The sequence below is a fragment of the Dryobates pubescens genome, chromosome 22, assembly GCF_014839835.1.
Source record: "Dryobates pubescens isolate bDryPub1 chromosome 22, bDryPub1.pri, whole genome shotgun sequence".
In the NCBI taxonomy this organism is placed as follows: Eukaryota; Metazoa; Chordata; class Aves; order Piciformes; family Picidae; genus Dryobates; species Dryobates pubescens.
In genome coordinates, this window is record NC_071633.1 from 11,592,055 (window position 1) to 11,616,749 (window position 24,695).

General features: G+C 43.8%; 1 protein-coding gene across 1 annotated transcript in view; it reads right to left on the reverse strand.

Moving 5' to 3' along the window:
- Positions 1 to 7,830: 7,830 nt before the first annotated feature.
- Positions 7,831 to 24,695, reverse strand: part of RRAS2 (RAS related 2) — a 47,312-nt gene continuing 30,447 nt past the window's right edge. Inside the window, exons 2-6 of the mRNA XM_054171775.1 lie at positions 20,751 to 20,838; positions 19,379 to 19,481; positions 18,442 to 18,550; positions 10,717 to 10,835; positions 7,831 to 9,365 (exon numbers count right to left, since the gene is read on the reverse strand). Coding sequence (XP_054027750.1) covers positions 9,278 to 9,365; positions 10,717 to 10,835; positions 18,442 to 18,550; positions 19,379 to 19,481; positions 20,751 to 20,838 — 507 coding nt within the window. The 3' untranslated portion in view covers positions 7,831 to 9,277. The remainder of the gene's footprint in view (positions 9,366 to 10,716; positions 10,836 to 18,441; positions 18,551 to 19,378; positions 19,482 to 20,750; positions 20,839 to 24,695) is intronic.

Here is a 24,695-nt window from a genome sequence, read left to right on the forward strand (position 1 = left end):
TAACCACTGCAGTGTACAAGTACAGAATGACCTCCCTGCTCCTGCTGGCCACACTCTTCCTGATACAGGCCAGGATGCCATTGGCCTTCTTGGCTGCCTGGGCACACAGCTGTCTCATGTTCAGCCTACCATCGACCAGTACCTGCAGGTCCCTTTCTGCCTGGCTGCTCTCCAGCCATTCTGACCCCAGCCTGTAGCACTGCATGGGGTTGATGTGGCCAATGTGCAGAACTTGGCACTGGGATGTGTTAAATCTCATGCCATTGGATTCTGCCCATCTGTTCAGCCTGTTGAAGTCCCTCTGCAAAGCCCCTCTACCCTCCAGCAGATCAACTCCTGCCCCCAGCTTGGTGTGGTCTGAAAATTTACTGATGATGTATGTTTCAAAGCTCCTGCCTTTACAAACACAAGAAACCAGACTTCCACTCAGATTTCTTCCTTTTGAGCAATTGGGAAGTACCATGGCCATGTATGCTATATTTACTCTAAAGAAAATATTTTAATTACCAAACCAGAGACAGTGCTAATCTGTACTTTCTAGCAGACTCTGCCTTCCTCACAGAGCACACTGCTGAAAGCACTGCATGCTGGTTTTGTCCATGTGGACAGTCCTACTTGCTAAGGAAAGCACTTAGCTCTTCTCATCCTCAACTCATCTCTGCAACAGCTGCTGATTTCCCTCATGTGCAGGAATTGCTGTACTTCAAACCCAAGAGTGTGCTGATGGAATGGTTCACAGTATCACAGTATCACTGAGGTTGGAAGAGACCCCAAGGATCATCAAGTCCAACCTGTCTCGGTAGACCTCACGACTAGACCATGGCACCCAGTGCCACGTCCAATCTCCTCTTGAACACCTCCAGGGACGGCAACTCCACCACCTCCCTGGGCAGCCCATCCCAGTGACGAATGACTCGCTCAGTGAAGAACTTTCTCCTCACTTCGAGTCTAAAACTCCCCTGGCGCAGCTTGAGACTGTTATAGTGGCCTCCAGCAAAGCACTGCCTCATTAACAGGAGTAAAAAAATTAAATATGAAAATTGTTTTGATCATTCAATTTCCCTTGGGTTAAAGAAAATACAAAGCCATTCTGGACACTGATGCATCCCATCCCTCTGGGGCACCGGTTGCTCCCCAGCGGGGAGGGAGATGTCAGGAAGATGGAGCCAGTCCTTTTTCAGTGGTTCCCAGCAATGGGCCAAGAGGTAATGGGCACCAACTTGAACACAGAAAGTTCCATCTAAACATGAAGAGAACTTTTTTACAGTGGAAAAATGGAATGAGCTGCCCAGAGGAGCGATGGAGTAATTCAAAACCTTCCTGGATGCCATTCTGTGCAACCTGCTATAGATGAACCTGCTTTGGCAGGGGGGCTGGACTAGATCTCCAGAGGTCTCTTCCAACCCCTACCACTCTGTGATTCTGGCCACAGGAGCCTGAAGCAGTCCCTCAGGCCCCCTAGGAGCCATCTCACAGCTCAACTCTTTGAAAAAAAAATGTGGAAAATTCAACACAGGGAATCAATTCAGTCTGGTGCTTGCTGCATACAAGCTCTGTGCTTCACTAAGTGTTGTTTCTATTACCTAAAAGGTCCTGATGGTGCCAGGTTGTACCTGGGCAGGCAGTGCTCTGCTCATGTGCTTATTGTTCACATGGACCAGCTAGCAACAGAGATGTAAAAACCACATGAACATGAGGAGAAAGCAAAAAATGGCATAAGAAAGGGCCCAGGTGAGGCAGAATGGGAAGACATAGAACTGCAGCACAGTTACACAGAAATAAGCTGGGTGAGCAACCCATGACCCTGGAACACTGCTCAAGTCCAGCAGTCATATCAGACATTTGAGCTCTAGAGACAGCCTGTAAAGAAACCATCGTGGAGTTCCAGAGGACTGAAAGAGGGACTGAAGTTGTCTTTCATCTTTACAGGAAAAGAAGGGCCGGGGAGGGGCAGGAAAGAAAATTAGCTCGATTCCAGTCTCCATCTGCTGGGGGATTTTTATATTGCAGTCACTACTCTGGATCAGCATCATCACGTCTGTGAAAAAAAAATCCCCAGAATCACCAACAGCAACTCAGATTCAACCAAAACAGTGCAGCCTTTGCAAATCCACACATATTTTTAGATAAAACAGTGATTGTGCCTACAGTAATCCACATTATCTGCAAGGAACAGAAATAACAATCCAGGCACCCAGAAATGACTTAGAACTTCACTGCAGGGAGGCTTGAAGGCACAGCCATGGCATGGGCAGAGGAAGGTGCTGCTCTTGACTAATCCTTGCCCACTGTGGTGCCCATGCTGTGCCCTGCTCTTCTCAGCTCCCTGAGCTCCTGCAGGTGCTAAGCCCTTCCCCAGCAAACTCACAGCCAGTGCCTGCTTCATGCACAACAACTGTCAGAGTACTCAGGCCAGATCATGTCCTTGCTGCTAGGACCAAGCTCCCTGTGGGGAGGAAATCGAGCATCCAGGATGTCCCACAGCAAGAGCAAGGTTAAGACCAAAGGATGGTCAAGACTGAGGCAAAGGCACTGGGTACCTTGGCCAGGTCTATGTCTGCTGTCACTTGAATCACTCATCCCATTCAGCCACAGGTCCCTGCTTTCCTTGTTTGGCAAGCCAAACATATCTTTTGAAAGACAAAACCAGACAGCACTATCAGCAGCATAGCAACATATTAATAATGAAATATGCTGGGGGAGTAAGTCAGATTAGGTCCCAGCAACATGCAGAATTTAAACAGCAGCTGCAATACTGAGGGATTGGCCTGGTGCTACAAGTGGGAACCAGGTGTGGGTTCTCTATCTGCACATCCAGAACACTTTGAAGACATGAGAAATAACGCTGCTGAAAAGAAGCCATCACACAGTAGCTCCTGGAAGCACTGCACAAAAAGAGATCAGCAATGATACAACCCAGATGTTAGGACTTGGCAGCAGCAGATGCCTTGCCAAGCACTTTACAAATCCAACACAATGTGGTATCAGATTCTAATGGTGATTGTAATGAGGATTTGAACAGTCTCAAGTGTTCAAGAGAAAAATAGGAAAGGTCTCACTTCCTTTTAAATACAGAAAAAAAGGTTAAGAAGTTAAGATGACTATTAAAAGGCATAGTTCATACAGGCACCTGGAACTGAGAGATGAGCAACAGCAGTGGACAGCTTTCACATTAGGAACTCACAGGGAAAACAAAACAAAAACAACCAACCAAACACCCCACCCCCCTCCCCAAACAAACCCCACAAACAAACAAAACCACACCAAACCAAACATCCAGAATTCACAAGATGCTCTCTTTCCCCCATTTCAAAGAAGTAATAGAACAGAATAGAATAGAATAGAACAGAATAGGACCAGGCTGGAAGAGACCTTCAAGATCATTGCATCCAACCTATCATCCAATACAACCCAACTAACCAAACCATGCAACCAAGCACCCCATCAAGTCTCCTCCTAAACACCTCCAATGATGGTGACTCTACCACCTCCCTGGGCAGCACACTCCAACAGGCAATCACTCTCTGTAGAATTTCTTCCTAACATCCAGTCTGAACCTCCCCTGGCACAGCTTGAGACTGTGTCCTCTTGTTCTGGTGATGGTTACCTGGGAGAAGAGACCAGCCCCTGCCTGTCTACAACCTCCCTTCAGGGAGTTGTAGAGAGCAAGAAGGTCTCCCCTAAGCCTCCTCTTCTCCAGGCTAAGCAACCCCAGCTCCCTCAGCCTCTCCTCATAGGTCTTGTGCTCCAAACCCCTCACCAACTTCGTTGCCCTTCTCTGGACACGTTCCAGCAACATTAGGCACAAAAAGTTACAGCAAGGTTGTAATACTTTCTTGAAAAGGTAGCTCTTGGAAGGAGCAGCAGTCAGGCTTGCCAAGCAGGACAACTAGGTAAGTGGAAGAGCTGTCAGGTCACATTGCCAGTGGGGGACTTTATACTTGCATTAAGACACCTCATTACTTTGTAAATAGTAAAAATCAACTCAAGGCACAGAATGCCTCATGAGGACAGAGTTAGGATAGAATGGCTTTTAAGGTAACACAAAAGTCTGCAGTTTGGGACTGCCACATTCTGAGAGGCAATGGAGGATGGGTGTATTTTACAGCTTGCAGGAGAAATACTAAGAGTACACTTGAACTTTTATTGCTTAAATGTCACAGCAGGTGGGGCCTGAAAGTTGCAGTAGGAGGGAGAAAAGCATTAAAACTTTGTTTCATTTTCAAAGGTCAGCATCACATTCAAGAGATTTCCCCTCCTGAGGGAGATGCCAGGCCTGGTGCCCAGAGGACAGGGATGACATTTTTGTCATGCTGACAGTGATCCTCCTCTAGATATATTCTGTAGCTGAACATGAAGTGTTTATACACAGCTTTGTGACTGCAAACAGTGCATGCTACTAATGATAGGCAGAGCCTGCTTGTTTTTCTCTCCTGTATTTGTACCATACTGTAATTAACAAGCACTTGGTGTTTTAGTTTGTGATCATCCTTCCTGCTTTTCACACAAATGTCTTCAGGACCACTATTTATAAATCATTGTTTTTTCCCTAGCTGCTGACCAACCGGATTTGACAGAGTTCACAAAACAAAATAGTCTGAACGGGCGCTGACACATGGCCTCGTTTAATTATAGATCAACGGCTTTGTTATGGTTCTTGTTCATTCCAACCCTGCTTGGAAAAATAGGAACTTTAACTCTGTACAAGGGTCCGGGGAAGAGCAGCGCTGCCAGCCCTGCAATCCCTATAGATGCTGCCCCTAGTGACACCTTGTGGTTCTCAATAAAAGAGCTTCCCTTGCAGTTCACAGAAGAATTCAGTGCAGACCCTTCCTAGGTGCAGAGCAGCCTGGCAGCAGGACCCTTCTTTCCCCACAGAGCCTGCTGGACTCCCCAGCCTTCAGGAGTACTGTAGGGACCCACAGCAAACGAGCAACAAGGAGCTTCTACGGCTTGGGCTGAACTTCCCATGCACACGGTCAGCAGTGTGCTCGAGCATTTCCCCTTTGTTTATCCCTTCATCTTCACCCCACATGGCTCTTTCCAATTTCTTTTTTTTTATGCTGCCTTTCATCCCTTCCCTGTGCAAGTCCCCTCTTTATAAATAATCACAAGAAGATAATCCACCACTGACTTGTAGCTTCTTCAAGAGTGCTTGTCCTACCTATGCAGACAACAGCTTTCCATAGTGAGGACAGACTTTTGAGAACAGAAATGGATTCCTTTCAAGCAGAAGTTCCCATGGTCAGAGTTCTATGACAATACCTGAATACCAAGAACATGCACATGCTTTCTGGCCTTACAACACATACCAAACATCACAGAGAGTAAGACCTTGAACATACTTCTCTTACACCACTCAAAGCCTGCCTCAAGCTTCCAATTCTACCTTGGCTTTACAACAGAATCGGCTAAGCTTGGCAGAAAATGAATTTACAAAGCAGTAAGCACTGCATTTACTGCTCAGGATGCTCTGAACAAGAGCCCATCTCAAAGACCTTAAACCTTCAGGTTTTGGCAGATGGTGCTGCCCTGCAGTGAGTCAGCCAAACTAGATGGGAAACACTACAGTGCCCACACACTTCCAGCTGGTTTTTCTGATTTTTATCATGGTTTTGGTACATCAGGATAATCACCTTCCAAACTCTAAGCCTGAGTCAAGTGAACAAACACATTGCATGTCTAGCAGATCCCTGAGCAACAACCCCCTAAACAGCAAGTGCAGATAATTTCTGGCAGTGCTTGGCCTGTGGTGACTGACTCACGAATCCTCTGCTTGGAATGAGCTCGTTAAAGTCTTGCAAAGAGATGACATGGCAAAGCCATTCAGCCAGGGCTGCAGCTACATCACTGGTGAAACCTTGTCACAAACTGACATCAGAAGAGCATAAGCTAATATTTTTATTTGAATCCAGACCTGAACTTTATCAATGATGACTAACCACAAGGCCATGCATAAAGTCAGAGTTTTCCTTGTTCTTAGCAGGCCTTAGCTCCATCCAAAGATATTTTGCTCTATGAACCCTTTGACAACAGCACACTGCTGCATGAAGATTCTCAGACTTGCTTCAGGCATTTGTTCAATGGGCTTTTGCTCAAGTCTGAATGCCACAGATCCCACAATACCAGGCAGTGTAATCAGGAGGTGGTGGAGAAGCCTCCCTCCTTCTGGAGGAAGAGGGCATGCTGCAGGGCACCACAAACTTGTATTACCAGAAAAATGAAAGGAAAACAACTTTGACAGGAAGATCACCCACCTTGTGTGCCTACACGGGGTTAGCTTTAACCTGCAGAGAAAGGCTCACAGACACAGACACAGAGTTCAGACTAAGCAACTACTCCTACTTTTGATTTCTCTCTTTCCTGCACAATCAAGATCAGTTTACAATTATCAGCAGTGTCTCTACTGCCCCTGAACAGGTCATGCCACAAAAAAGATCACATTTTAGAGCTGATGATGTAATACTTGAGGAAATTCTCTTCATCTGTCTGTGTTTGTTAGCATGTGAGTACTGGTGCAGAGGAGCTGCTAGGTCAGAGAAAGCAAATAAAGAGCAAATAAAGCTTCACACTAGTCAGAAGTGCCACTTTTTACCGTCACCTTCAGGTACAACAATTAGAAAAGCGTATCACAGAAATACCTTAGGCTGTTTTAAACTCATGGTCAACACTGGACAAAAAACATTGGACACAAGTACTGGACAAAAAACTGAGTTTTTTTTAAAGTATTTGCTTCAAGTCTATAAAGCAGGATCAAAATGTCTCCATTGTAACAGCTCCTTGAAGTACCATGTAGGAACCAGCCTCAGAACGAGACCATAATGCTACATGAAGACTTCCCTGCACCACCTCTCCAGCAGAAGCCCTAAAAACATGGGCATGGTCTTGTTTAATAAACTTAGGGCAGGCATCCATAGCAGCAGCTGGTGGTCCCACTTCTCTTCAGCTTGTTTATAAATTCACCATGTTTACGATGTGGGGTTAGCAGACAGGGTAGGTTGCTTAGCATCAACCACCTCAAAGCTATTCTGCTTTTCAGATGAGGAAAAGCAAGGGTGTGGTGCTCTCTACCTTCCTGGTGGCTCACAGAGTTAGGTATTAAAAAAGCCCTATCCAACTATTTTTAAACCAACCTACCATGAAGTGAAAGGTTTAAAAAAAGGGAGAATACTGATGAAACGTAAAGGTATTTGCACCTCACAAATTCAGTCTCTACACATATGCTGTAACTGTTGTCTTAGCTCATTCCAATGCCACACACTCAGGGACTTAACTCCAGGGAGCTTTACATATTTAAGAAAACATGTGGTATTTGCTACAGACTGTAATTTCTTACATTTGACTTGAAAAATGTAATCCCCCTCCCAAATGTACTTCCACTCTAACTTCTTGTTCAAATCTTCTACACATTATTCGTAAGTAGCCTTTCATCAACTAGCAACTTTATTTAAGGGAGAAGAAGCTACACTCCCTCAACACAGTATTACACAACCTAACCTAAATTACACAGAAACCCCTTAAGTCCCTCTGCCATGCATGGCACCAGTGTCACTTGGAGGTTTAATGTTTTGCTGCTATAAAGGTAAGTGGAATTTGAAGCACTGCTTCCTCTGGCAGATGCTTACATTGTGGCAGAGCACCGGAGAGTGAGCACAGCCCAAAAGCACAAGAACTGCTGACTGGACCACTGACTACATACCTCATCAAAACAAGTGTCAGTTATTATTTCAACTGAAAGCTCTTCTTTACTTCCAAGCTTGAAAAAAGGTCATGCAGACATGCATATCTATCTCCTAACCAGGTCATATCACCCTCTTTTGCACCCCACCCTGGTTTTGGAAGAGAGTCAGAAAGAGGCAATGTGCTTTCCCCCTGATAATGGTTAGATCATCTTTAATTCTAGCACCTGAAGTTATACAAGGGTTTGCTTAATAATCAAGTTTCAAAGAACTGTTGGACACATTCAGTAAGGTGACAACTGTGCAATACCACTCAGTATTTCAATATCAGGGACCATACTCTTGAATTGTTTAAACACAATCCACAGAACTCAAACAACCATCCACAGTTTAACTAAACAATCAGTTAAAAGTCTTACAGTTTAATAATTCACATAATGGTCAGTCTTTAGTATGGGATACTGAAATCCATTAAACACAACACTAGATTTTACTCTATGGGTGTGTTGGGCAGGCACATAATTTGCCATTCTTGGGTATCACCAGAAGAGTAAGGAGAAGTTTACCACAGTTTGGCAAATCCCACATTTTTGTCAGTTAAAAGTGAACTGTGAGAATTAAATACTCATCTTTACATATACACAAGTTATGCTGTGAAAGCATATTTGCTTACAAACATATAAAAATACTTGTTAACTAGTTTGATAAGAAAATAATGTATAAAAGTATATAGCAAAAACATTTAATCATCTCTGACAATGGAAAGATCAAATTCATTTTTATATCACATGAAACAAAACCAGCTACAATTTTAGTTTTCCTTAATCCCTTACCCAGAAATACAAAGGAAGACACAATTTGTTTCCAAACAAATGATGTGAAATTTCTTACTAAGCTGAAAATGCCTCAATCCAGAATGAGCTCAGGTATTTGGCCATATCCTAATAGTAGTAGTAATCATCCTGTAGCTGTTCTGGATTCATAAAAATAAATACAGTAGACTGTTTTGGCCACTGAAAATAAAACTGCAGCATAAATGAGAGATGAAAACTTTTGCTGACAATGAAATTCAGTGTAGGTTTAAGGCTAGCTGAATACTCAAGTCTAATTCGAGGGGAAAAAAAAAACCCAACCCAAAACAAAACCAACAAAGCCAATCCACCCCTTTCTTAAAAAGTATTCTCTGTACTTCAATATAGGTCTTTGTGATAGCTAATGAAATGTCAGAAGTAACAATAAATTAATTCATGAGATACAACTTATGCATGATTTCAACACCTTGTCCTACACGGGTTTGTTTCATCTCCGTTGCGAATAAAACTCCACAAGGTGCAAGCTCTTAAGGGAGAGAAGGAAGGAACTGTGGTTATTAAAGAAGCAGCCTTAGTGTTTTGTTTTGAAGTCTGCCCCAGGATGACCGAGTCTTCTTCAAGGACTATTCTGCCAGCTTCTTGGACTAAGGCTATTCTGGTGACCACTTTTAGGACATGCACATATAAGGCTAGACCAATACCGGAAGTGATGTAAAATGATGGAAAGAAAACAAACTAAAAAAATATGTAAAAATCTGGCAGTTGATAGCTTGGTTCTTGGGATTCTCAGAAAATAACACAATGGCAGCCTTTCTTGTCTTTCTCTTTCCGTGTGGGTTCTGGTGAAGGAGGGCACTCTTGTTCTTGAAATTTTCTGGAAACAGATAGTTCAAGTTAAATTCATAGTGTCATTTTCAGCCAAATAAAAGTAACTATTACAGTCACTATTTTTCACACTTTTGACATTCAAAGTATCATAGAATCAACAAGGTGGGAAAAGACCTCAAAGATCATCAAGTCCAACCTGTCACCCAACACCTCATGACTACTAAACCACGGCACCTAGTGCCATGTCCAATCCCCTCTTGAAAACCTCCAGGGACGGTGACTCCACCACCTCCCCAGGCAGCCCATTCCTATGGCTAACTACAGACTAAATGAGTGGTAACTGGGGGGCAGTTGCCTTTTTTTGTTGTTGTTGTTGGGGTTTTTTGTTTAATTAAAGGAATACCATTCTTTAACCAAAGGCCAGTCTCAGGTTTAATTTATCAGGTTTATTTACTGGCCCATTATTAAATCTGGCTGGCATCAGAGTGGCTGGAGAGCAGCCAGGCAGAAAGGGACCTGAGGGTACCAGTTGATAGTAGGCTGAACATGAGCCAGCAGTATGCACAGGTGGCCAAGACAGCAAATGGCATCCTGGCCTGTATCAGGAACAGTGTGGCCAGCAGGAGCAGGGAGGTCATTCTGCCCCTGTACTCGGCACTGGTTAGGCCACACCTTGAGTACTGTGTCCAGTTCTGGGCCCCTCAGTTTAAAAAAGATGTTAACTTGCTGGAATATGTCCAGAGAAGGGCAACAAAGCTGGGGAGGGGTTTGGAGCACAAGCCCTGTGAGGAGAGGCTGAGGGAGATGGGGTTGCTTAGCCTGGAGAAAAGGAGGCTCAGAGGAGACCTTATTGCTGTCTACAACTACTTGAAGGGAGGGTGGAGCCAGGAAAGGGTTGGTCTCTTCTCCCAGGCAGCCAGCACCAGAACAAGAGGACACAGTCTCAAGCTGCACCAGGGGAGGTTTAGGCTGGATGGTAGGAAGAAGTTCTTCATAGAAAGAGTGATTGGCCATTGGAATGTGCTGCCCAGGGAGGTGGTGGAGTCACCATCACTGGAGGTGTTTAGGAAGAGACTGGATGGGGCGCTTGGTGCCATGGTTTAGTTGATTAGATAGTGGTGGATGATAAGTTGGACTTGATCTCAAAGGTCTTTTCCAACCTGGTTAATTCTGTTCTATTCTGAGAGATTAAGGCAATGAAATTTTCTGAAATACTTACTACATTCATGTAAACCTCTCTCCTAATAGACAAGAATATTTCACAAAGGAGAGCAGTGGTCAAAGCTTACAGGTAACAGCAGGCAGAACTCTCAGGATTTCCCACTATGTTTCAATACATTTGCTGTAGCTGCCCATTAAGGCAGGAATGTTAATTATCAGGTCTCAAGTAATCATACCTTATAACTCTGACAAGTTCATGAAAAGCTTGGTCTACATTCAATCTGATTTTTGCTGAGGCTTCCATGTATGTGACTTTAAGTTGCCGTGCTAGCTGCTGACCTTCCTCTTGCGTCACCTGCAACAGACATCACTCAGTCAGTTCCGAGTGCAGGCATGCCCCCAGCAGTAGATTCACATGCATATTAGGGATCTTTATCCCTCAAACAATAATGATCATTTGGCCACAGAGTAGTTTCCATACTGTCCCCAAAAGTTTCTGTAACAAAGACTGCCCCTCCTGCCCTCACTGCAGCTGCCTCCCTCTTCAGTTCTGCATAACAAGACCAAGTTTTCCTTCACAGGCAGACAAGAATCCTTCCTCCTCAAAGCAAGTGCTTCAGACAACATCTGCTGGTTTATTATCAGAACTGTGACTACTATTGCTAAACTCACCTTCTCTCTGTTTCAGCTAAATTTAGAGGCTCAGCTTCTGAACCTTTATAAAAGTCACGGAGAAAAAGAATAATCTATGACATAGCAGGATATTAATACAGCCAGTTTTCAAAGCACCCTAAACTACAAGAGATCTAAAATCCCATGAGGCCTTCAGGTTATCCAGAGATATTAACTCTTGACTCCTTGGGACATGAGAGGAAAGGGAGATGAAGAGGAATTAATGAGCACCAGAAAGAGATGGTGTAAAATTCAAGTGAGGATATAGAAGGCAGGAAGCTAGTGGAACGTTATAGGAAGGAGGAGTAAGTCGGTCACAGGACAAAGCAAAGGAGATCACTGCATGTTTTGGGAAAAGTAGAAGGTAGCAAGGTCAGACAACAGAAGGCCACCCTGAGCAGTGCCAGGCATGCAACGCTTCAATGAGGTCAGCCACAGGGCCAAGGAGGAAAGGGCAGGTTTCAGAGATAAAAGGAAGTACAACAGATCTTGCCAAGACAATGGCTAGTGGAAGAAATGTCAAAGATTACACTGCTTTCACAGAAAAATGTTAAACCAGAATGCACAGGAGTGATATGATGGCAGCAAAAAAATAAGGGTTTCTTTTTAATTTAGTTTTTAAAAGGCACTCAGGTATTCACTTGGATGAAGAAGCTACACAGAAACAGAAATAGGTGGGAACAGAACAGCACTACTGGCAGCACTCACCACAGTGCAGGATACAGAAGTACCTTTTAGTTTGCAGAACACTTTCCTAACAGCTACATGCATGGCTTGAGAGCCTTCCAGCACCTCAATGACTCCTCTATCCTTTGCACACCCACTGCTACTACATTCATACATTTACTGCTGAATTGAGGGCTGCTCCCACTAAACTCTCACTGAGGTCTACAAGTTGCCCCTAGCACCTTGTACCATTTGCAGGAGTAACTCATGATCTATTGACTGATCTCAAACTCGCAGAATTCATTTCAGTGCTACTACTCTCAGCTGAAGCCAAAATATACCCTCAAACCCAACTCAACCCTAAATCAACTACTGGAGCTGCATTTTTAACTGCAGGACACCAAGAAGAATGACTGGGAGCCTTCAGTCCTCCACTTGTCTGAAAACTGAGGGATACTCAAGATTTTTGCTCCCCTAGGTAGAACAAATCCTCTCTATCCCCAGATGTTGAAATATCCTTACTCCGAAGGTTGTTAAGACTGCACTTTAAGAAACACTTGTGGTTGTTTTTTCTGGCACATGGATGACATTGCAGAATCCCCTTAGTTTGTATCAAGAGCTTCCAAAACCTGTTCTGTCTCTCCACCTCACTCACCAGACAAAAGTGAGCTAAGGTACAAATAGGGCAGTTGTTGTAACACTCACCCCCTTTACTTTATATCCACCTTCCACAGTCTACTGTAGGCTCAGGAAGTCTAAGAAAAATAACTGATTGGGAAGGAATGTACAGCCCTGAGGAGAAACTGAACCCAGTCAGTGGGTTCACATACGTGATTAGTCCAGTCTTCATTGCTGCATCTAGAGCACCTTAGAAGTACAAGTCAAACTAATACCATCATGAAGTCATGCAACACTCCCACAACATTCTGCCTTTAAAATATCAGAAGCAACACTGAAGTCCTTATAATATTCATTACAGCAACTTTAATTGCTTAATTACAAAATAATCTGTCAATCTTACAAGCATTTTGTCAAGTTTAGTAGTCAATTTTAGTGACCTCAGTGAACAAAATCAGTTAGAAGCATCTGCAGTGCCCAAACTGTGAACTAGAGCCCAGCATGTATCAGTTTAATTTTTGAAGGTGAAGGAAATGTGGTGAATATGAACACAGAAATACTTGAAAACAAAAATATGAATTTGTATCTTATTCTTCCTTCTTGAGTACTACAAGCCTGTGTTATGACAGGCTTTTCAGTTAAGTGTCATGAGACAGCTCATTAAAAATTACCAGCAAAATCAAAACTAAATCCTTTTCCTTCCAAGACCACTGCATTTTCACAGAAATAAAGAGAAGCACAGATTTTTCTGGTAGTAACTGTGTGTGCACACAGGAGTGTGTTGGTTCTGCTCCTGGGTTTGGTAAGCTTAAGCCTGAATACAAATGGGAACCGCTTAGGATGCTTGTCCTTTGTTAGAGGGTTTCTTACTGTTTGTTTTGTCTATCATTCAGTCACACTGTTTAGACATTTGGTAGAAGTTTCTCAAATTAAACAGCACTGTAGAAGAATTGAGCAAGTCAAACATGGAAAAGCTTATTCCCCAACTCCCCAAGCTAATAGTCTTATAGTGAAAGTTTCCGTTGGAGTATCAGCACGAGAATGCTGTGAACATCTCTCACACAGCCCTCCCTCTTCGCTGTTGTATCTAAGAACTATCAGAAATTTATTGCTTTCTCAAGTTTCTATTCTTTCCTCTACCTGAAGCAACTCTACAAGGCTGCCTAAGCCAGCACTGCACTGGTATTTTTGCCTGGACACCTAGACCAGACTAAGGGTCATGTTGTAGTCCTGTCAGCAGTTTAACAGGGAAGTGTTTCCTCAAGTTTGAGAGAAATTCTACCTGCTTGTGGTCACCCCACAGAGCTCCCTGCACAGAAGCACTGCCCCTTACTGCTGAAATCTCCATCACTTCCAAAGAGTGCATCTCTCAGCCTGATTTTCTGCCTCACAGGGTGCTGCCTGTTCATGCTTACAGTGGGCTACCACAGTGCTTTCCTGTAGGGCTACTTCACTATCCACTAACTCGATTTCATCTGCTTCTCACAAAACATCACTGCAGCACACACAAACTGTGGTTCTGAAGCACTGACACACAGTCAAACAGCCTGACTCACTGTGTTCAAAAGCTGCACCAGATGCCTGATTGCTAGCCACTTCTAGAGCTTGGAAGCAGGCAAGCCATTAGAAAAAGACCTGAAGGAAAAGTCCATCTGCCAGAGCAGAGGCATCACTGTACATGCCCATTAATTCTACCACCTCAAGACGTTAATGTCACACTTTCAAACAAGGTTACAACAGCTAAGAGAAAGGGCAAAATAAAATGTTAATGAATTTGGGTAGGCCACCCCCCAGGGTCCCTGTACCCATCCACAGCCTGGAATGAGCCACCTCAGGCCAAGCTATTAGTAAAGAAGTGAGTCTGCAAGTTTAACTGCTCCTTTGGTAGCTGATCAAGGACAAAGCACAAGGCTGCATGCCTAGGATCATCAGCTTTGCTCGTCAACTGTCTATACATAACCTGAAGCTACATGGGCCTCCCTTTAAAACCTTGCCTTCAAGGTATCTAGCAGCACAGATGATCTTAGCACTAGGTCATTGTATTACTTCAGTCATGATGCAAAAGCAAACACTAGCACTTCATGAAACCCAAGCACTTTCCTGTTGCAACTTGGATTCTCCTTGAAACCCTGCCATGAGGGGAATGATCAGACTTGACCTAGTTTAAGCTAGCAGTTATCTACAGAAAGTCTGACACAGCCTGCTTTGGTAAGTCTGCTCCTCCATCAGTAGTGGTTATTACTAAAACATCTGGTGCTCTACTGAGCTGTCTTACCATAGAAACACCCTGTGGTGGTGGTGTAGGGAATTAACCCAGTTAAGAGAAAGAATGTTACAGAACATCTGTCCGAGGGAAAGAACAATGAGAAGTGGTGCTTCAGTTCTGACTTCACAATCTGTGACTGCCTGAGGAAGCCAGAAATGCTGGTAACTTCATTTAATATCACCCAAGAATATTGTAATGATTAAAGATTGTCCTCTAGTAACTCATTTCCCTTTGTCAACCTAACCTGCGGATACTGAGGACTTTGCCTCCCATACCAAAAGGAGACAAAATTACAAGTCTGCTCAACTCCATTTATCTTTACAGCTAGTACCACAGCAAATCACCATTTCAAACTTCCTCTTTTGCCTCTCTTCTTCCAAAGACACCTGCAAGTCCAGCTACAGTCTATTACAGACACCACTGTTTTAGACTACACCACTGGTATGCCCCAATGTTTCACCAAGATCATGCTGTGCCCTTCTGCTCTATGTAACAGTTAGTGTACATCACCAGAAACAACCTACCACCACACAAAGACTATCTGTTGTGCATCATCTACTGCCAAACTTATAGTACCACAATAAGAGTGCTCTGTAGTGTGCTCAACTAGACCACAGTTACTTGCATAAAGCTGTGGTCAGACTCTTGAGATACCCAAAACGTTTGTATATGTTCAGCTCTTTTGTGCTCCAGGAAGATTGCTGTGCTAACTCTATAAAGTACCACCTGCTGATCAAAACAGAGTAAATTACTTTTAGTTTTACACTCTCAGAAGTAGCAAAGGCACTCTCCATTAAGGCAGTGCTTTGCCTTCTGTCTTTCAGAAGGGCATGGCAGATGCCTACCACAAGTAGTTTTGCTCTAAAGACTCACACCCAGCTTTGTGAATGTCTAAAAATACTACTTAAATTTTGAAGCTGAATGTGTGATTGAACCAGTTAGGGAGTAAGACAACTTCTTGTGGATCTGCCAGAGAGTAAAAGGACTGCAGTGTGACTCTCTAGCCTTGGGTGACCACCATTCTTGGTATAACCAAAGTGAGGCCTGACACACCAGCATTTTCATAGCCTCGGGCCACCTCACACTTTCCACTCACACCAGCACTTCTAACCAAGATGAGGGAGTTCTCTCACCTTGCCCCCAGACCTCCCACTGCAGCTGCCTATGCAACAAACCTGTAGCCAGAGCAGGATGACCTTGCTTGTCAGGCTGAAGTTTTTCCATACTTGAGACACAGGGTGGCAGGAGTAGTTTTCAGCCAGACTGGCAAGCTGATCCAGCTCCCTGACTGGGTATCTGCATTGAGAGGTCCCATGATGGAGCAGAAACAAACCCACCAATGGAGCAAAGACTCTATCTGCAGTTTAACATCCATCTGATAACATCTGACTGCTTGCTGCTGCCAAAAGGCGAGGTCTCACTTTCTGCCCCCCACCCCAACTCCTCCCTGCTCTGCTTCAAGCCACAGTCCCACCCCTTCCCATGCTTTCAGCGCTGGCACTCAAATCTTTCTGCAAGCTGATTTAACTCACAGAGGTCCCAGAAAGCCATTCTAGCTCATCTGTTTTTTTTCCCCTGTCTAGAGAGATGATTCAACTCACCAAGTGCTTCAAATGAGAGCTAGAGCCAGCAAAGGAAAGAGCAGGAAGGTGAAGTCAAGAGGGAGGGGAGCCTCTCCCTTCTGGGGATCAAATATGACAGCTCAGCAACCCCAAACCATTCCTTCAGACTGACTTAAGGCTAACTGAAACACACCATGTGCAGGGGGAAGAGTAGGGAAGAGTTAAGAACACAAATTAACTGTTTCAGCAAATCCAGAAATGCTTTTTCAACTACAGCTGCCTAAATCCCATCTTAGGAAGGAAGTCAATAATCCACCAGTTTGCATGCAAATTTATTGAGTGATAGCACCTAGAGTTATGCTCATCCAAGCAATTAAGGCAATTTAAAGAGTCATAAAAAGCAAAAGGAGCTTTGGGGGAGATACACTTTTATTTGTGTTCAGATGTAAGCAGCAAAACTGCAAAGCTAAGCAACATGCAAACAGCTGCCTTGAGCCTGTATCAGACCATCACCAGCTGAAAAAGCAGCCAGCAATCATCAGTACAAAGGCACTAGCAGAAGAACAGGTGACAGCACCTCTTGCTTCCTTGAAAAGAGAAACAGCTGCAGTGTAATAACATTAGGAGGGTGGAGGAGAGAGAAAGTTCCTGTTTCTAGAAGAGGATCTACAGGATTATCAATTACATTGGCACGGATTCTCTGAGAACTGAGGCTAATGATGCTGATGTTATTTCCCTCCCAAAGCAGCCGGATCTTTGTCCTTGAGCAATTAGTTTGCAGAATGGCTTAGTTTCACCTACATGGTTTACACACCAGCATTTGTGCATAAGATAAAGTATGCTATGTTCCAAGATCTGCAAGGTTCAGTTTGGAAATTTTGATGGGGGCACGAGGATGACTGAGGAGGCAAAGAGTTCCACTGTCTCCTGGCCACGCTGATGGTTCTGGTCATGTGTGAGCACAGTGAAGCTTCTGATGAGCTGATAAGCTACTTCTGTGAAAACTTTTCAACACAGTATGCTTCAGCATAGGTTTTAATTTTGTCATGATCTTTCTACACAGGTTCTAGGGTTAAGAGGCTGTGACAATCAAGGCAGTAGACTCAGCAGGAACTTTATTGCACTCAAGATTGTATGTAATAATCACAAAACTCACTGAACAACAACATACTAACCCACTAAAATCATTTTAAGCCTGATTTGTCCTTGTTTAAGCCCCTTCTTTTTTTGACAGAGAAAAAGATCTTATTAAGCAAAGAACAAAGCCCACGTAAGCACTTGTGGACAGAAACTAAATCATGTCCTCAGACACAAATCAGAGAATCTCTTACTGTTTACATCTGTGTTTTCCATGTCAAACTCTTTATTTTACTTCTGCTGTAATTATTTTAAATCAATTACATGTTTGCTAGCAAGCTCTAAGAAACATCTTGCTGGCTCCAGGGAAAATACTAAACTTCTGAAGTAAGTTTCTGAAGAATAGAACTTTGATGCCTGTTTCTTTTCTGCTGTTGTAATAAGTTCATTTTCATTTCAGCACAAATCAGACTCCTTCATTAAATATCAAGAGTAAAACAGGAAAACAAACTGAAAACTGGTTCTTTAAATCATTCCAAACCAAACTTTTACAACTAGAAGTGAGATTGAAATTCAGTTTCAACACGAATGCAACACTAATTGTGTTGCTGCACTCCCAACTTTTAAATCTCTAAGTCAGTTATGCAGAAGATGAGTGGCCAAATAGATAACAGTGCGTGGCTACTCATTTATACATAACTGCAGTGAAGGGTAAAAGCAACAGCACTGAAGCCTCAGGACCATTAGAGCTCGTGCTGGAATGCACTCTGCTTGGCACAGCGCACTATGGTGAGTAACAGAACGGAGGAATTAGACACGTTCATGCCTGAGTAATCAAGTCATGACAGAAAGCTCTCAACTCTGTACATGAATAGATTTGGTCTCAACATAATCCCACTGAGTCAGGCAGAAGATGTGCTCTATGTGGAATACCATCATGCTTCTAAGATTGATCATGTACAAAACTGAGTGCAGTTGTGTTTCTTGCGCTGGAATTAGTACAATAGGATTTTTTTTCCTCACTTGTTCCCACTATTTTGAGGGGGGAAAACTCCAATTTCCAGAAGAAAGGGAGCAGTAGCTAATAGCAAATTAGTTACCTGTCTTTGGTGGTCCAGATCTGCTTTATTACCAACTAGAATCATAGGGAACTCATCACGATCTTTCACTCTAAGAATCTGTCGCTGAAACTTATAGATCTCTTCAAAACTGTAACGGAATAAAAGGAGAGCATCAGTGTGTTAAGTCACAGATTCTTGGGTTCTGCAGAAGTTCAAAAATGGTGAGTCACCTATTTGAACTTGCCTGGCCATGCCACAAACGCACAGACAGCTGCCAGCACTCCACCAGAGCCCACTGTCACTGCATGACCAGTCAGAGAACCATTCAACACTCAAACCAAAATAATTCTCAAGTTAGCAGTGCACTACGCCCTGGGCTTAGATGGGATGCAGGGTAAGGAAAACACTGTGCCTCAACCTCAGGGGACCTGGATGTCAAGGTGCTGCAGAGAATCAAGCAACCACAGTCCATTCTGTAAGTACTGACAACTCTGACTAGAATATTCAAACTACAGTCTAGAGACTCTTGTGTTCAGAATTTCATCTGGCAATCTTCTCAGCTACTTCTAGGAATGTGGGGGGAAGCTATCAAAGCTGGAATATTTTACTCCTTGAAGAACATTTAAGAGCTGAAGTGTAAGATACACATCCAATGGAAACTGAAGTATTTCATGGAGCAAGAGTTATTACCATTCTCATTATGAAAAGAGCTGTGAGATCGAATGTGACTTATTAGAGGACAGACTGAATTTGTAATGGGGGGCAGGAGTTAAATAATTTATTCATTTTGGAAGGGATCTTTTTATTGCTCTTCCACTGCAACCTGGAACAAATGGAAGGACAGATCCCTGAGCACTCCTCTTTAGTAATAAAAGATCAGACAAGCTCAGTGGAACGTTTAAGGTTATTTTGATAAAGGATAAGCAGCAAGATTAATCACAACTTACTTGTTTTAATCACTTGACATCAGGCTTACCTTCCTCTATCAGTCACTGAGAAAACGAGCAGAAAACCCTCCCCTGTCCTCATGTACTGCTCACGCATGGCTCCAAATTCTTCTTGTCCTGCTGTATCCAGAACTGAACACAAGCAAAACATTGATTAATACAGTTTATATTCTTGTAGTCTGAGAAAGAAAACCCTTCCTAACAGGATATTGTGAGGGCTTCTACTATAGATCATATTGAAGCAGAAATCAGTGTTAGGAGATACTGTTGGATTTTTGCTAAGATTCCCAACAAGTTCTTGAACTGACTGAACAATCCAAGACCTACCAAACGAAGTTTGATGGACTTTTGTTAATTCACAACCAGCTGAAACAGCTGGAAAACACTTAAGAGAAGCCGGGGGATGGGAGGGTTGCTGGTTTGTCCTTCAAAAAAACCACTGACAAGGAAGAACTGAAACTTTTAAAGCAAAGCATTTATATTGCATATGGGAGAGGCAGTACACAACAGCCAAGCCATGTGTTTTTCATTCCACCATGTCACCTAGGTAACTGTCAGGAGTTATATAAAATCTCCTAGCTTCATAGGCACTAAGTCTTCAGGAATAATTCTTCCCCAAAATGTCCAATTTAAAGAGACACACTAATACAAGGAATAAGCACTTCAAATCCTGGCTACCATTTTATGCATGGCTGCTGGTGGATGAGAAGCTCAACACAAGCCACCAGTGTGCACTTGCAGCCCAGGATGCGATTGGCTTTCTGGTTTGCATCCAGAGCATAGCCAGCAGGTCCTGGGAAGTGATTATCACCCTCTACTCCACTCTGGTGAGATCCCACCTGGAACACTGTGTCCAGTTCTGGAGCCCCTATTACAAGAAGGATCTGGATGTGCTGGAATGTGTCCAGAGAAGGGCCACAAGGATGATCAGAGGGCTGGAGCAACTCTCCTGTGAGGACAGGCTATTCAGACTGCAGAATAGAAGGCTCCTAGGAGACCTTATTGTGGCCTTCCAGTATCTGAAGGGGGCTACAAGAAAGCTGGGGAGGGACTTTTTAGGATGTCAGGTAATGATAGGACTAGAGGGAATGGAAGAAAACCAGAAGTGGGTAGATTTAGATTGGATATTACAAAGAAGTTCTTCCCCATGAGGGTGGTGAGACACTGGAACAGGTTGCCCAGGGAGGTGGTGGAAGCCTCATCCCTGGAGGTTTTTAAGGCCAGGCTGGATGTGGCTCTGAGCAACCTGATCTAGTGTGAGGTGTCCCTGCCCATGGCACAGGGGTTGGAACTGGATGATCCTTGAGGTCCCTTCCAACCCTAACAATTCTGCGATTCTCTGTCACAGGGAGCAGCACCAGGTCCAGGCTGCTGGCACCACGCTCTAGGCAGGCTACTTACTGTCCAAGCGCGCCGCTCGCTCGTCTATCACGCACTGCTTGGTGTAGGAGTCTTCGATCGTTGGATCATAATCCGTAACGAAATAGGACTGCAGGAAACAAAGACAAGGCTATGTGTAAGACAAGATACTCACTGGGTAAGATGCTAAAACTGAACACAGCTTAGGGAAGGTAAGCAGGGTTTACCTGTGTGCAGCCATTTACCACTTTATCCAAAAAGGTAACAGGCAAGTGTTTACCTACTCTAGTAAATGCTCATAAATTGTAGAAATTGCTAGCAGAGTCACTGAATTTCCTGATTCCTACAGAATTTCTACCATTTTCTGGTCAGTCCTAGGATGTCCCAGCAGGAAATCCTAGAAACTTCTAATTTTTAGCAGCTTTTAATGTCTCTAGCAATTGCTACATTTCTCTGAGCCTCTGATGGGCTTTAGAAGTTTCTTGGAATTCTTAAAAAGTTTCCAAGATTTCCTCTCCTGCTCTCAGAGCCAGTGATTTCTAGGAAGTGTCAGGAATTTCCCAGCAGTTTTGTAACAATTTCTAGCAACAGCTCCATGCAGCACTAGAGATGCTTATTTTGTAAGCTGAATGAAGTTCAGCAGATCACCCATGTTCCCAAGATTTCTCTCCCAGTTTTAATGACTTTAAGCACACACACCCTCAGAAAAGGGAACTCCTGAAAGCACAGTAATCCATGAAATGGCAGTGTTACCCACTACCTAAGCACAAGTGCTTCACCAGACACTGCTAGTCTGGTATTTCTCATCCAAAATGCAGAGCAAAGCATGTTCTGCTACATCTTTCTAAAGACTGAGTGATCTGGTATTGCATACTGAGGTACCAATACTACCCAAAGATGACAAGACTAGACTTCAAAGGATGAATTTTCAGCTTGCATGCAGTCACAGCAAACTTACTTTCACCCCAAACTAAAGCACACTGGCAGAACAAATCTGAGCTCTGATCAAATTCCTCCTTTCCTGTACTTAGTGCAACAGGCACTGGGGGGGTGTCTACCCTGGCTGTTCAGAAGTCAGGCACAGCGGGCACGTGCGCGCCCAGGTGAATGCCAGTCACTGAAGGAGTACCATCTGTGTATGACTCAGTCTTGCAAGCCAGCAAGGAAATAGGAATGCTTTTAAATTGCATTTTAGCTCCTAGGAAGGGGGGGGGAAAAGAGGAGGGGAGGGGAATAGAGAAAAAAAGGTATTGTTCTTGTATTAAGAAGGTATCACCAGAAGCAGAGTGCATCTCCTTACTTGTGTTATAATCAGTTCTTAGTGAAGAATCTCTGCCATCACACAAATTCAAAGATACCAAGACACCACTCTGTTCCTCTAAACTTACTGAAGTCAAGTTAACAGATGTCATGGCAGCAAAAGAATGCTAATGACAACAAAAAAGAACCGAGATTGCAGCACTAGCCCACTAGTCTTCTTCAGACACACCATTGTCAGTGCAGAGTATTTAACCCTGTTCTTGCAGACACAGTTATATTAATATGGTTATCACAGAACCATAGAATGCTTTAGGTTGGAAGAGGTATTTAAAGGTCATCTAGTCCCTGCACGTGTTCTTGTCCAGTTCCAGTGTTGAGATGCCCATGAATGCTGGCTGCTGGCAGTGCTTCGTCCTGACTGCTCTCAGCTAACTCCCACAATTTAGACATGGCCACACCAGGTTTCTGCTTTAACAGCATGGGTTCCTCTGGAGAACTCATCAACTGACCTGCAGTTGCCTTACTGGGAGGAACACACCACCAGTTGTAACACACTTTACCAGCTGGGTAAACTATACATAAGCTATGCTCATATACCACAACCTGCCCATCGTGTGGTTGGCTACAGGAAGAGCAGGTACAGGCTGCTGTTGATCTACTCATTTAGATCTGGCACCATACTGAAAAACTGCTGACCCCTAAAGCAGAGCTCTGCCTGTCTCTTTTGCATTTCAAGTAGACATCAGTAACTCATCCTCCCAGGATACACCTACGCAGTCGTCTCAGTCGCTCTGTACCAACAGCACCACTGTGTAACCAGCCAGCTACCTGCAAGCAGCAACACCATTAAAACAACCACAAGCCCCTGAGGTGGATCAAATCCCAGCAACCTGTCCCACCTGAGATGGCTGTGACACATGAGATGCTGTAATTCACTCATTTCTCATAGTGTTTCATGTAAGTGAAGTTGCTCATTTTTGGAAAAGAAATGGTTTCTCCTTTATTTAGAACCTTCATCCATGCTAAGCAATCTCTCCCCTCCAAATCCTCCAAGAACAAAAACTCAAACACTAGTCCCCTCCAAAACAAACACACACACACGAACAAACAACAAACCAGCAGGCACAGGCTCTTAAATGGAGCTGACAAACAAATGTGAGAAGTGTCTATTTGCAAACAGCAGAACAAGCCCCCAGAAGTTGTTGTTCTGACTACAATTTGTTTCTTTACCTTGCTTCCTCTGAAGATTTAAAGAGGGAAAAAAAAAACCACAGCCTTCAAAACTGTTCTTGCCTTTCCTTTTGCCTCTATCTATGACTCAGGGAGTGCTAACCCCATGCAGTGCTACAGGCTGGGGACAGTGTGACTGAAGAGCAGCCAGGCAGAAAGGGACCTGGGGGTACTGGTTGATAGCAGGCTGAACATGAGACAGCAGTGTGCCCAGATGGCCAAGAAGGCAAATGGCATCCTGGCCTGTATCAGGAACAGTGTGACCAGCAGGAGCAGGGAGGTCATTCTGCCTCTGTACTCAGCGCTGGTTAGGCCACACCTTGAGTCCCGTGTCCAGTTCTGTGCCCCTCAGTGTAGGGAAGATGTTGACTCGCTAGAACATGTCCAGAGAAGGGCAACAAAGCTGGTGAGGGGTTTGGAGCACAGCCCTATGAGGAGAGGCTGAGGCAGCTGGGGCTGCTTAGCCTGGAGAAGAGGAGACTCAGGGGAGACCTTCTTCCTCTCTACAACTACCTGAAGGGAGGTTGTAGCCAGGTGGGGGCTGGTCTCTTCTCCCAGGCAGCCAGCACCAGAACAAGAGAACACAGTCTCAAGCTGCACCAGGGGAGGTTTAGGCTGGATGTTAGGAAGAAGTTCTTCATAGAAAGAGTGATTGGCCATTGGAATGGGCTGCCCAGGGAGGTGGTGGAGTCACCATCCCTGGAGGTGTTTAGGAAGAGACTTGATGGGGCGCTTGGTGTCACGGTTTAGTTGATTAGACAGTGTTGGGTGATACGTTGGACTTGATCTCAAAGGTCTTTTCCAACCTGGTTAATTCTATTCTATTCTATCCAGGAGCTTATGAACAAACCTTTTAGGAATTAATTTACTCATAAAATATAAATTAGGTCTCAGGAAATTCGTTTATGTGAACATACAAGTGTGTACTTAAAATCACTTGAAGAATCTGACTTCAGAAGGGATGATTCACAAGGAATGGAATTTAAGTCCTATGTTTCATAAGGAAAAAGTGGTACTGAATATAATTAAAAAGGGTGTCTAAAACAGTGTTGCCATCAGTGTATCTAGTAATTTGGGGTGCTGATTTGGAAATCAAAGCACACACTCCCAAGTTACTCTCTTTGTCTATCCAGCTTCAACTTCCATTTCTCTAAATTCAAAGTCACTCTCTGACTCCTTACATCTCTAAACTGGTAAAATATACCAAGCTTTAAATAAAAGGGAGAATTTGGAATCAATTCATGAGTAGACCATCTAAAGCACAAGTTTATAAGTAAAGGCAGCATTTTTTACTGAGAAAGGTCAGAAAACCATAATAATCTCAGAGGATTCTTTATGTTTTCCCTACTATCTGTCCAAGGGCCAAGAACTGCAGCATGCTCTGTAGTCTCCAGGGCATTTCTGTGATTCCCTCCACCCTCTTTGTTTTGTTGTTGTTGTTTGGTTTTTTAAAAAAAGGGAAAATACACACAAAGAGAGAATGCTAGCCTATGTACA